Consider the following 13,493-nt stretch of genomic DNA (forward strand, 5'->3'; position numbering starts at 1 on the left):
AAAATGAGCTCAGTTTGGATAACTCAGGCAGGAGAATAAGGAGAAAAAAAGATTTTCTTTTTTTATCCTATAGAAAATAAATTTGACTTAAGAATAATAAATTTTTTGAGTTGAAAAAAGAGAAAATCTCTGATCTTCTCCGATTTTTTAAAATGGAAGAAAACAGATAAATTGCTGCTGAACATCCTGACTTTTAAAATCCCAAAACCTTCCATGACTTTTATGACAAACTCATCTAAATCCCGCCAGAATCAAAATTAAAGCGACTTTTATTGATACTGGCGGTTAATTGATAATAACAACATTCCAGCGGGATTTTTTTGAGGAGATTTTAACAGGAATTCCATTTTTAAGGCTGGACTCACCCCAGATATCCAACAAACCCATTCCCAGCAGGGAATCTCGCTGGGAAATTTTTGAAGCCACGGAATTCCCGTGAAACCCGAACTATTTATTTCCCTTTCCCCAAATTCTGGAACGGGCAGGAGAGGAACTCACCGAAATTCCAGGAAAGAATCGTTGGGAATGTCCAGGGCAGTCCCAAATCCCTGGAGTTTTATAAGAACCCCCGAACTTCCAGGAAGCTGAGGCAGCCTTTAGATGCGAGGTTTTAATTGCCCTCCCCTCATGTGTAATAATTTTAATTACTGGTAATTATTTTGGGCTTGTTTACCCGCGTTATTCCCTTTTCCATGGGAATTCCTGGTGGGATTTTGCAGGAAAAGTGAATTCCAGAGGAGATTTTGCCATTTCTGCCTGGATTTTCCAACCCTGGGGTGGTTTGGGTTCAATCTCATCCCATTGCAGCCCTTTTCCAGGGAGAGAGAATGCTTCCCGCTATCCCAGCTCCCTCCAAGCCCCATCCCAATTTTTTATTGGGATAAAAATGCCTCTAGGGAGGCTTAAGTACGAGGAAAAGAAAAACTTAATCCTGTGGAAGCAGGGAAAATTGATTAATTTCCTGAAGCTTTGCTGATTTGGGTGGAAACTCAGAGCTGGGAGAATCCCAGAATTTTGAAATTGGTATTTCACGGAATTCGTTGGGTGTTTTATGGAATTCATTGGATATTTTATGGAATTCTTCGGGTATTTTATGGGATTCACTGGGTATTTTATGGGATTCACTGGGAAATTCAGGAATTCTTCAGGCAGGAAGAATCAAGCCTGGATTTTCAGGATGGCTCTGGAATATCCCCGCTGAGGGAGATCCCAACATTCCCCAGAAAATCTGTTCCAGTGGAAATTCCTGGAAATCAACCCCTGCCCCTGGAAATTCCCCCAGAGCTGGAACTGCTTTGGAGCCAATTTTGGGGTGATTTTTGAAGAGAAATCGATTGTTTTGCTTCATGAATATGCAAATTACCTGGAGCTGGGCTGGACAACAACATCGTGTTGATTTGTGGAAGAGGCACTTCCATCCAGGGGGAATATTCCAGATCTTTTTCCTGCCCCGAGCAGTTTTTCTGAGATGATTTGTTATTTATATCACAAATTTGTAATTTATATTTATATATTTATATTACTTTGCATGCATAAATCACCCGCGAATATTCCTGACGTGTTTTGACATCCCCCACTTGTGTGGGAACCTCATTATCGGGATTATTTCTCTCATCATGTCCTAAAATTTCAGGTTCTCACAGAGTTTAAAAAAAAAGAATGCAGGTTTGGATTCCTTCTTCCCAATCGAGGCCGATCCCATCAAGCTCTGTTATTGCAGATTTCTGGGAATTCACGGGAAATTCTATTTCATGTCCTTTGATAATTCCAAATTATCGTGGATCTCTTGGAGGCTCCTGAACCAATCCCTTCTTGTAGTCTCCCTCCTTAAAAACAATGAAAATCTCGGGAAAAATTGGAATTTTTATTCTGATGCCTCTTAACCTGCAGAGCATCCAACCCCTCCTGGAGCGGGAGCTCCTTTTAACCTCCCGGTTCTCTCCGTGGGAGGAAAAATCCAGGGAAATTCCCCTTGGAATCGGAAATTCCTTTGGGGATGGGATTTTTTTGGGATGGGGATGGAATTCCTGGCGCAGTTTTCCGCTCTCGCCACCAGGCGGCGGCACTGCCCGGATGCGCTTTTTGGGGTTCCCTTTTCCCGGTCCCGTGACTTTTCCAAGGGCAAATCCCACCCGGAAAACTTCGGGATGAGGGAGGGAAAGGGGAGCAGGAGTGCCCGAGGATCGTCCTCGTGGAATTACAACAAAATTTCGCGGCTGATTTGAGACATCGGGTTTATATTTTGTCCTCTCAACACAGCCACATTATCAGCAGCAAATCCACAGAATCAGATTTTTACAATTAATTTTTTTCCTGCTGATCCATCCCCTCTTCCCCCCTTTTTTTTTCTCTTTTTCTTTCTCCCTTTTTTTTTTTTTTTTTTCCTCTTTTTTTTTTTTTTTTTTTTTTCCTTTCTTTTTTTTCCCCTTCTTATTGGGAGGAAAAGTGAAGGAAATTGGGAATTTTCAGCCTGGAGAAGTTTTGGGGCGACCCCACTGTGACTTGGCAGGAGCTGCGGGAAACACAGGGAGAAATTTTTATATTTTTTTTCCCAAGGGTCTGGAGTGTCAGGAAAAGGGGAATGGGTTCAGATTGATGGGGAGAAGTTTAGGTTGGATATTGGGAAGGAATTCCTGTGAGGAACATCATCCCCTCCTCACAGTAAATCTGTAGTAGTAAACCCAGCCCTAAAATTGCGATTATTTTCTTTATTTTACAAAAAATGAGTGGTGTAACAACAGGAAAACGGTTGTTTGGTCTTTGTTGTTGTTGTTATTGTTGTTGCTGTTGTTGTTTTGGTTTGGTTTTTTTTCCCCCATGAGTAGGAATTAGAAACTGTCTAAAAGATGGAAAATAAATCAGGCAGAGAGCAGGAATCAGCTGCAACCTGAGTTTAATTCGAGTGGCACGACCAGAGTAGAATTGATCCCACAAGAATAAAAACAGGGTGTAAACGTTGTCACCAAGGCACTGGGTTGAGGTTCCAAGTGGCTCAGAGCTCCTCAGCCTCTCCCCGACACCTTCCCAGCGCTGAAAAAATCCGATTTTGGGGTCGAATGAAACGGGGGATTGGCTCTGTGAGGTTAATAGGGGCACGATATGGGGTAGAACCAGGCTTGAGGGACAGGACTGGGAATGGAGGGGGGAATCACTCCAAACTTCGGCTCCATGGAGGGGGAGATCACTGCAAACTTCGATTTCATGGAGGGGGCGATCACCCCAAACTTCTGCTCGAATGAGGGGGAGATCATCCCAAACTTCGGCTCCATGGAGGGGGAAATCGCCCCAGTCCTGAGCTTCATGGAGGAGGAATCACCCCAAATTTCGATTTCATGGAGGGGGGGAATCACCCCAAACTCAGGCTCCATGGAGCAGGGAATCACCCCAACTTTGGGCTCCAAGGAGGGGGAAATCACCCCAAACTTCGGCTCAAAGGAGGGGGAAATCACCTCAAATCTCTGCTCCAAGGAGCGGGCAATCACCCCACTCCTGCTCCCCCCTCCCCCTTAGGATCCCCGACTGTCCCCTCCCCTACCTCACCAGAGCCACCTGGACGCGCTGCGACTTTTTTTGGGGTGTCCGGAGCGTTTGGCCGGAGCCGGGGCCAGGCGGGAGGGGCGCGGGGTCCCGCGGGAGCGGTGCTGGCCACAGCGGGACTTGCTCAGGTGCTGCGCGGAGCAGCTCCTCACCTTGATCCCCTCGAGAACCGGCGAGCCCTTGGCCACCTCCCTGAGCGGGGGGCACTCCTTGGTGCCCTTGGCCACCTCCCTGAGCTGGGGACACTCCTTGGTGCCCTTGGCCACCTCCCTGAGCGGGGGACACTCCTTGGTGGCCTTGGTGGCGCAGCCCAGGCGCTGCTCCCCGCACGAGCAGGTGACAAATTCCTGCGTCGGGTACCCCTTGGAGCACCTGTGCGGGGCCAGGTACTCCTGCAGGAAGGAATGAGCCACGCTCTGCTGCGGAGGACACTCGGTGACCCCTCGGAGGGGCAGCGAGTAGCCGCTGGTCAGCTCAGGGCAACGCCAGGAGCACTTGGCCACCTTGTGCGAGCGGCACTCGCCCCGGCAGGACGCCGAGGACGAGTAGCGGATGCCGCACGGGGGAAAGCGCAGCCGGCCGGGCTCGGGGCAGCGCGGCGGAGCGCAGGGCGGCAGGCTCCTGGCCACGCGCTTCTTGTCGCCACGGGGGCCGCTCTCGGTGGCCGGCAAGGTTTGGGGGCCAGCGGAGCACCTGGGGCCCGGCTCAGAGCGGGGCAGCAGCCGCGTGGTCTCGCAGGGCTCGGGGTAGAGCAGGAGGCATTTCTGCACCAGCGGCTGGCACGGCAGCAGCGACAGCGCGGTGGCACCTTGGGGACAGCTCTGCCAGCGGGGCACCGGGCTCTTGGTGATGCTCAGGGGGTGGCAGGTGTTGGCGAAGGGCTCGGGGTGTGCAGGGCAAGGTGGGAGCAGCTCGGGGATGAATTTGGGGCCCTGCAGGAGGAGCGGCGGGCAGCGCTCGCCGGGGTAGTGCATGGTGGAGCGGGGGGGCTCAAACCTGCGAAAACAGCGAAAAAACAGAGATTTCCTCATTTTTGTTTTGTTTTATTTTTTTCTTTTTTTTGGTGATTCAGCCCCCAAACTCGCCCGCCACGCCCCGCTCTCCTCGCTGACCGTGACTCAACCCGGGGTGTGTTTGGGAGGGGAGAGCAAATTCCGTCCGAATTTCCGGATTCTGCTCTGGAAAGACTGAAAAAAAAAAATGCGAAATTTCAGCCCGGGGTTCGTGCCAACCCTCGAACCGTGGCGCCTCACCCTCTGGGTGACTCCCCGAGCTCCTCCCCGGGTCGCCCTTTCAAGTTGAGCTCCCTGGGAGATGAAAGAAGAGCCCAAAATTACGGGTTTGGCCACCCGGTAATAGCCGGGTGTGGCCACCAAGCCACGCCGAGGGGCAGGAGGGGTTTGGGGCTCTCTGGAGCTTTAATCCCACAAGGATTTGGGGTCTGGAATGGGGCAGGGACAGCCCTGGCTCCCTGTCAGGGCAAATCCCGAGTTGTTTTTTTTTTTTGGGGGGGGGGGGGGGAATGCAGAAGGATCGCGTCTAAGTATTTGGTGGAGGGAAGGCAAAAATCAAGGCAAAATCGCATCCGAATAAAGGAATTAAATATCCCAGAATCCCAGATTTGGGGGTGGAAGGAGCGTCCTGCCAGGGCGGTGTCACCCTAAGCAGGTGACACAGGATTGGGAATGGCTCCAGCTTCGCTGTTTTTTGGGAAAATTGCACCCAATAAATGAACCCTGCTTTTCTTCCCTGGAAAAGTCTCCCTTTTTCTTGGAAATATCAGGAAAAACCGTCCCACTCCAGAAAAAACTTCAGGTTTAGGGAGTTTTCCCAGGTTTAATCAGGATTATTTTGGGCAAAAATGGTTTAATGGCAATAGTTTTTTGCGGAGAGTAAACCATGAATAATAAATAAATAAATAAATAAATCTACATAGTGGATAGTGGGGGGAAAATTGAAATTCTGCATTTTCTGACCACTCCGAATTCTGATTATTCCAGGATTTAAGGTTTCATCCTCCCAAATCCTAAAGCAGGACAGAGTCACGTGCCCGGCTGATTTAGGAAAACTCGTTATCGTCACAATCAAAACAATCATTGTCCAATAAAAACAGCGCCGGGAAAACAATGGCAGCAATTATGATTAAGCTCATTAGTACAAAACGCCTCTTAATTAAGGGGATTATTTGCTCCTCCCACTCATTTTTAGGGGGTTTACCCGGGAGTTTTTAGGAATCGGGGATTTTTCCCGTCTGGAATTCAGTCAGCTCCTCGCTGTGTTCGGGGGAAAAGATTTATTTGTTTAAAATTCCATGAAATAGGCAGCGAATTCCTGCGCTTCCTTTGGAGGAGCTGCCTGGGCTCTTCCAATCCTGCATCCCATTCCCGCCGGGATCCTGTCCACATCCTACCGGGAAAAAAATAAGAAATCCCTCCCAAAAAATCCCACTCCTTCCTCGCGACAGGAGATATTTAAAAAACTCCTAAAATCAGGAATTTGGGAGTTAAGTAATTAAGAATCTCCTCAGCACTTTCATGGAATCTTTTCCCTGTTTTTCCTCAGTGCAGCTACAGCTGGAAGAGCCACGCACCCCCAAAAAAAAGAGCTGGAGGAGAATTCGGGAATAAAAAGCGGGATTTTGGGAGTTCCTTTGGACTTACCCAGGTCATGAGGGAGAAGAGCTGCAGAGAAGTGTCCGGGAAAAGCCCGGCCTGGGCCGGGTTTTTATGGAGCCCGGGAATGCCCCAGGGAATTGGGGAGGTTGGGTTTGGCCGGGGTGATGCTTTAATTGCACCCCAAATCCCGGCCACGTGCAGCTCCGGCTCCCAGGGATGTCCTGGATCGCCGGGATCCAAAAGGTTGGACCAGCAAAAAAAAAAAAAAACCAGAAAAAAACAAATTGGAAAACCAAGGATGCTCATGGATCTTCCCGAAATTCCAGCCCAAACAGCTCTTTCAGCCCCAAAAATAAAAAAAATGGCGGCGAAACCCCAAAAAAAGTTTAAAATAAATGGTGGTTGAGGCCAGCCAAGGGCATGAAGAAGGAATTCCTCATTCCCATGGGAGCTGCAGGCAGGAATCCCTTTGAAAATCCATCCAGGAAGGACTCGGGGCATCCCATAATTATTGGGACACGCGGGTTCCTTCCCAGGAATCCAGGGGAGAGAGGAGGGATCATTAGGAGCCCTTGGGACAGCTCCCAAAAATTCGCTGTCACAAAGGGGCCGGTGCTGCCCTTTTTTGGCTCATCCCAAAAAACTCTCCAAAATTCCCATTTCCTGCTCCCTCTGTTCCCTGTTTATCCTACAAAATAAAAAACAACTCAAGGAAAATTGGGAATGATTTCCTGCTCCCTGTTTATTCCACGAAAATCTCCAGGGAAAATTGGGAATGGTGATTTTGGGAGAGTCGCTTCTGCGGCTTCAGGGAAGGACCTGAAATTTGGGGTTTTGGGAGTTTTTTGGGGGGTTTTTTGTCCCTGGAAAGTTTTATTTTCTTTTTTGTCTCTATATTATGAATCCGACACTTTTGAGTTCCAGGGATTCAGGTGAGGAGCCTGAAAAAGAGGGAATGATCATGGAATTCTAATGGAATTATCATGGAATTGTCATAGAATGTCCTCCTTGGAAGAGTTCAAATCCACCTCCAGGCCCTGCTCAGAATTCCCAAAATCCCACCCTGCTCCTGGAGCCTTGGGAATTTCACCATTCCATTGGTCAGTACCTGGCCACAAGAATTCCATAACTGGAATATTTGGAGTATTGAAATATTGGAATATTTGGAGTACTTGAATATTGGAATTTTGGAATATTGAGATGTTTGGATGTTGGAATATTGGAGCATTGGAATGTTGGAATTTTGAAATATTTGAATATTGGAATATGTGGATATTTGAACATTTGAATTTTGGATTTTTGGATATTGGAATATTTAGACATTTGAATATTGGAGTATTTGAATATTAGATTATTTGAGTATTGGAGTAGTGGAATATTGGAATATTGAAACATTTGAATGTTGTAATATTTCAATATTAGATTATTTGAATATTGGAATTGTGAAATATTGGAATATTGGAGTATTTGAATATTGGAATTTTTTGGAATATTGAAAATTTAGAATTTTGGAATATTTGGAATATCAAGCTCCACATTATGACCTGTGACCCAAATTTCCTGGTTTATTTCCTGCTTTCCCAGGAGCCCTGTGATTTCCATTTAATTCCCCAGCTTCCCCTGGCTCCAGAGGAAATAAATAACAGGGACACGGCGCCGGGTTTCCAGGTGGATCCCAACATTCCGAGGGCTCCAGGGAGGAACCCAAAGGCAAATCCTGACTCCAGCCCCGGATTCCTCTCACTTTTATGGATTCTCCCTCCCCTGAACAACAACAGCAAGGAATTTTTAAACTCTTTAAATTCCCTGACCTAAATTTTCGGGAATAAACAGGCGTCGGAGTGTGGATTAAGCTGGGTTTTATGGGAATTCCTTGGGAAGCTCGGGATCAAGGAGAGCTGCTAATTCCTGGTTGTGTGTGCCCAGTGTGGGGATAACTTCGTGACCTGGCATTAAAAATGCCCTTAATTAGCACCCAAATATCCTTAATTAACATTTGCGAGGCCCTTTCATCTCCGTGAGGCTCCTGGGATATTTTGGGGGGGGGTCATTATTCCCAATTAAACACTGGGGAAACTGAGGCACAGCTGAGTCAGGGCCGTCCCAAAACATCCCCAAATCCCTGTGACCCCAAAAATCAAGGACCCGCCTCCTCCCAGGAGGATTTTCTAGAAGATTCCATGGAGGAAAAAAATCCACAGAGATGGGACAACTAAGGTCATGGAGGGGCTGGGAATGTTGGGAATGTTGGGAATACTGGGAATGTGGAGAACCCAGAGCCCCCACCAGGATTTGTAGGGAAGCTGGAGAGGAACTTTTCCTCAGGAACTGCAGGGATAGGACACAGGGAATGGGGTCAGGGGAATTTGGGTGGGATTTTGGGCAGGAATTGTTCCCTGTGAGGGCCAGGCCCAGGGAATTCCATGGACTTCCCATCCCTGGAAGTGTCCCAGGCCAGGCTGGATCCACCTGGTAGAGTGGGAGATCTCCCTTGGATCTTCCAGGATCTTTAAGGTCCTTCCAACCCAAACCATCCAGAATTCTATGGGATGGTTTAGATGGGATATTTGGGATAAATCCTTCTCTGGCCCAGGTGATTCCATGGATTTCCCATCCCTGGAAGGACCCAATTCCAGCCCGGAGCCACCTGGGATGGTGGAAGGTCCCTGCCCATGGAATGGGTTGGTTTTGACCTCCCACCAACCCAAATTATTCCATGATTTTTATCCCAAATTTCTGTGGATCCAACAAATCTTGGAAACCTGAAGTATTCCAGGATTTTTTTCCCAATTTTCACCCACTCCAGGTCCCAGAAACCCAAATTATTCCAGGATTTTATCCTGATTTTCCATGGATCCAACAGGTCCTGGAAACCCAAAACATTCCATTAAAGAAGTCTTTCACATTAAATAAAGATATCATGTTAAATAAATATAATAATAACAATTATTTATAATAATACTGACAAAATAATAAAAAATAATAAATATTTATATTAAATAAGAATAAATAAATATTTAAATTTTTAAAAATATTTTATTTAAAATACAAAATCACCAAGAGGCAGAAACCCAAGATTTTAATCTAAGATCAGACAAGAATGTTTATTTAAGTTTATGTATGTAAAATATTTGTATATTTCTGCAAATAAAGTTTATTTTCAGTTCACATCTTCAGCATAAATAATTTAATTAATTAACTTTCCAATGAAACATTATCAAATCACTTCCACTTTTTCAAAGATTTTTCATTTCTAGTGGTGGTTTTTATCTTCATCAAAGAATAAAAACTTTGTGAGGCACATTTGGGCTTCACCAAACTGGGAATTCTTGGGGAATTCCTGTTTGGGGTCTTTGCTGGGTTAAAAATCTGGGAATTCTGGTCACATTCCAAAGGGGGAGGGGCTCTCCTGGAACAGGAGCACCTTTTCCACCTGAATTTTTGGAATTCCTTCACTGTGCTCTGGAAAAGTTTTGGAATATTCCAGAAGCATCCCATGCTTCAGGATCACCCTGATGGAATGAGGAATTCTGACCCGCTCTGCTCCCTCTCCAATCCTGGGATTCCAAGGGAATTTTTATCCCAGTTCCGTCAGAAATTCCCATCCCGAGCTTGGATGTTCTGGAAAACTCCCTTGTGGGATCCAGCTTAACTGGAACATTCCATCCCAATTCCAGGAATAAACCTGGAGCTGGGATCTGGACCGGTCCTCTGGAAGATCTGGACTTCTCTGATTTTTATATTTCTTAGTTTTTATTTTTTTTTTTTTTTTTTTTTTTTTAATCACGACTTCTTGTGCTGGGATCTGGACCAATCCTCTCGAAGATCTGGGCTCCTCAGATCTTTCTATTCCTTCTTTTATTTTTCAGTATTAATTTAAAAAATATTGTTTTATTATTATTTTAAAATATTTTTAAATTAAATAATATTTTTATTAGTTTTATTTTAATTGCTTTAAAATCACAATTTCTTGGAATTGTTCAGGAATTCGATCCCATCCCACCAACACCTTGCAGTAGACCAAGAAAGGATCCAGAGGCACCTGGAATGTCACCACGGGAAGAGAGGGAACCACCCAGAAAACCAGAATCACACAAGTGGGAGTGGGAGGAGAAAAAGAACCCAAATCCCGATTTTCCAGGGATTGTCCTCGTCACATTCCCTGTCACCAGGGCCACTTGGGGGCCGAGCAGTATTTCTTGGAGTGGCTGGAGATCTTCACCCCGCCGGGCTGCTGGGGGACACATTTGGTGGCACTTTGCTGGGGGACACATTTAGTCACACATTGCTGGGGGACACAAATTGTCCCATATTGCTGGGGGACACATTTGGTGGCACTTTGCTGGGGGACACATTTGGTCACGCTCTGCTGGGGGACACATTTGGTGGCACTTTGCTGAGTGACACTCTTGGTTACACTCTGCTGGGGGACACATTTGGTGGCACTTTGCTGGGGGACACATTTTGTCACACATTGCTGGGGGACACAAATTGTCCCATATTGCTGGGGGACACATTTGGTGGCACTTTGCTGGGGGACACATTTGGTCACGCTCTGCTGGGGGACACATTTGGTGGCACTTTGCTGAGTGACACTCTTGGTTACACTCTGCTGGGGGACACATTTGGTGGCACTTTGCTGGGGGACACACTTGGCCATACCTTGCTGGGGGACACATTTAGTCACACACTGCTGGGGGACACAAATTGTCCCATATTGCTGGGGGACACACTTGGTGGCACTTTGCTGGGTGACACTCTTGGTCACACACTGCTGAGGGACACACTTAGTGCAGCACTGCTGGGGGACACATTTGGTGGCACTCTGATGAGTGACACTCTTGGTCACACACTGCTGAGGGACACAGATTGACCCATATTGCTGAGGGACACACTTGGTGACACTTTGCTGAGGGACACAAACTGTCCCACTCTGCTGGGGGACACACTTGGTGGCACTTTGCTGGGGGACACACTTGGTGGCACTTTGCTGGGGGACACAAACTGTCCCATACTGCTGGGGGACACCCTTGGTGACACTTTGCTGGAGCACACCCTTGGTGACACTTTGCTGAGGGACACAAAGCGTCCCACTCTGCTGCTGCTGAGGGACACAGAGGCTGGCCCCACCGGTGTCACACTGCTGAGGGACACACTTGGTGACACACCTGCCGTGCCACTGCTGGGGGACAGGGGCGGTGACACTCTGCTGCTGCTGGGGGACAGGCGCCGTCACCCACTGGTACGAGACGCGCTGTGCCGCGCGCTGCTGGGGGACACAGGTGGTGACACACTTGGGGACACCCTGCTGGGGACACACCGTGGTCACACACTGCTGGGGGACGCACCTGGTGGCGCTCTGCTGCTGAGGGACACCCTTGGTGACGTACGGCGGCCGGGGGACGCAGGTGGTGACACACCTGGGGACAATCTGCTGCTGCTGGGGGGGGATGCGCTCAGGCGGTGGCACCGGCAGCTGCTGCGGCACGCACCGGGTGACACCGGTGACACCCGCGCCGCCCGTCAGGCGCTGCTGCGGCACGCAGGTGGTGACACACCTGGGGACGATCTTCTGCTGCTGGGGGACGGGCTGTGGCACCCGCAGCTGCTGTGGCACGCACTGGGTCACCCCCACCTGCTGTGGCACACATTGGGTCACCCCCACCTGGTGTGGCACGCACCGGGTGACGCCCGCGCCGCCGGTCACGCGCTGCTGCGGTGGCACGCACGTTGTCACCCGCCTGGGGACAATCTGCTGCTGCTGGGGCACGCAGGGGGGTCCGAGGAGCTGGCGGGGCACGGTCCGGGTGACACTTTGCTGGTGGCACACGCTGGAGGACATGGCCCGCTGCAGGGGGACCTGGCCGGGCACGGCCTGGGGGATGCAGGTGGAGGAGTGCCACCGTTGAGCCGGGAAGGGGACGCCAGGGGACAGCGCCACAGGGTCCTGGTGAAGCGGAGGGAGGTGCTGGTGGAGGTAGCAGGACATCTTGGGGACACGTGGCAGGACTGGAAGGACACGACGGGGTTGGAATCAGGTGAAGTTTGAGGTCACTCCCAACCCAACCCATCTGGGGACACCTGAGGAAGCTGCTGGTCCCCAAATCTCAGGGACAATTCCAAACTTTTGGGACTGTGGGACTGGGACTTGTGTCACAAGTGGGAGATGCTGGTGGAGGTCTAGGGGACACTTTGGGGACACTCAAAGGACACAATGGGGTTGGAATGAGGTGGATTTTAGGGTCCCTCCCCAACCTGTGGTCCCCACACCTCAGGGACACGTCCCAGCTGTGCCACCATCCCAACATGGCCCCAGCAGCATCTGAGAGACCCAACCCCTATTTTTAACTCTGAGCCACATCCTGAAAGCAAGTTGGGGACATCTGGGGACATTCAGCACTGAATGTCATGCAAAAAAAACCCAATTAATTAAATTAATTAATTAAAACAAACCCGTTCCTTAACTCCCCTTTTTCAGGAGAAAATCTAATATTCAGACACTCAGCAGTGAACACCAAGAGTCCTCTCCCACTCTGACATAGAAATTTCAACCAATCAGTTTTAAAAACCTCTCCCAAATAGAATTTTTTATATGGAATAATCAGGAATAAACAGGAATTTCGTGATCACAGAATCCCAGAGTGCTTTGGGTTGGAAGGGACATTAAAAATCAACTCAACCCCTGCCATGGGTGGCTCTAACCTGGTCTGAGACACTTCCAGGGATGGGAAATCCATGGAATCACCTGTGCCACGCTCTCCCTTGCCCTCACAGGGAGCAATTCCTCCCCAAATCCAATCTGAATTTCTTCTCTTTCACTTTTACCCCATTCCCCCTTCTCCCGTTGCTCCAGTTCCTGAAAAACCCCTCCCACCATCCTTTCTTGCAGGGAATGTTCTCCCTGGAAAACACCAATCCCACCCCAAATCAAGCTGTCATTTTCCCAAAGCCACCCTGGATTTCTGCTTGAGAATGACCAATCCCACCCCAAAACGAGCTGGCATTTTTTCTAAAACCACCTTGGATCTCTTCCTGCAATCCACCAATCTGACCCCAAACTTGGCTGCTATTTGACTATTTTTCAAAGTCACCCTGGATCTCTGGGAATGACCAATCCCACCCCAAACTGAGCTGCCTTTTTTTTTTTTTTTTTTCTAAAACCACTTCACATCTCTCCATGGAATCCACCAATCCCACCCCAAAACGAGCTGTCATTTTCCCAAAACACCGTGAATCTCCCAATTCCTAACCCTGTCCAGCCTGACCTTGGAAACTTCCTGGGAATGGGGACCCTTCTCTGAACCACCCAACCCAGCCCAACCCCACTCTGGAAATCAAGAA

At 48.6% G+C, this 13,493-nt stretch overlaps 2 protein-coding genes across 2 annotated transcripts; both read right to left on the minus strand.

The window, feature by feature from the left end:
* Nucleotides 1-3,536: 3,536 nt before the first annotated feature.
* Nucleotides 3,537-4,600, minus strand: LOC306814023 (uncharacterized protein; the record flags this gene model as incomplete). The annotated part of the gene is made up of 1 exon (XM_079329720.1): nt 3,537-4,600. The coding sequence occupies exon 1, from the start codon at nt 4,566-4,568 to the stop codon at nt 3,537-3,539; it is 1,032 nt and encodes a 343-aa protein (XP_079185846.1). The 5' UTR covers nt 4,569-4,600.
* A 5,646-nt stretch (nt 4,601-10,246) lies between these two features.
* Nucleotides 10,247-12,142, minus strand: LOC306813965 (uncharacterized protein). The gene is made up of 2 exons (XM_079329649.1): nt 11,193-12,142; nt 10,247-10,814 (listed from the first exon to the last, which is right to left on the minus strand). The coding sequence occupies exons 1-2, from the start codon at nt 12,139-12,141 to the stop codon at nt 10,318-10,320; spliced, it is 1,446 nt and encodes a 481-aa protein (XP_079185775.1). The 5' UTR covers nt 12,142; the 3' UTR covers nt 10,247-10,317.
* Nucleotides 12,143-13,493: the final 1,351 nt, after the last annotated feature.

The sequence above is a fragment of the Erithacus rubecula genome (genome assembly GCF_903797595.1).
Source record: "Erithacus rubecula genome assembly, contig: SUPER_33_unloc_1, whole genome shotgun sequence".
In the NCBI taxonomy this organism is placed as follows: Eukaryota; Metazoa; Chordata; class Aves; order Passeriformes; family Muscicapidae; genus Erithacus; species Erithacus rubecula.

Coding starts and splice junctions, on each gene's coding strand:
- LOC306813965 (XM_079329649.1), bottom strand. CDS start 12,141: ATGTCCTGCTACCTCCACCAGCACCTCCCTCCGCTTCACCAGGACCCT. Junction 10,815..11,192: donor CAAGGGTGTGCTCCAGCAAA/GTGTCACCAAGG, acceptor TCCCCCAGCAAG/GTATGGCCAAGTGTGTCCCC.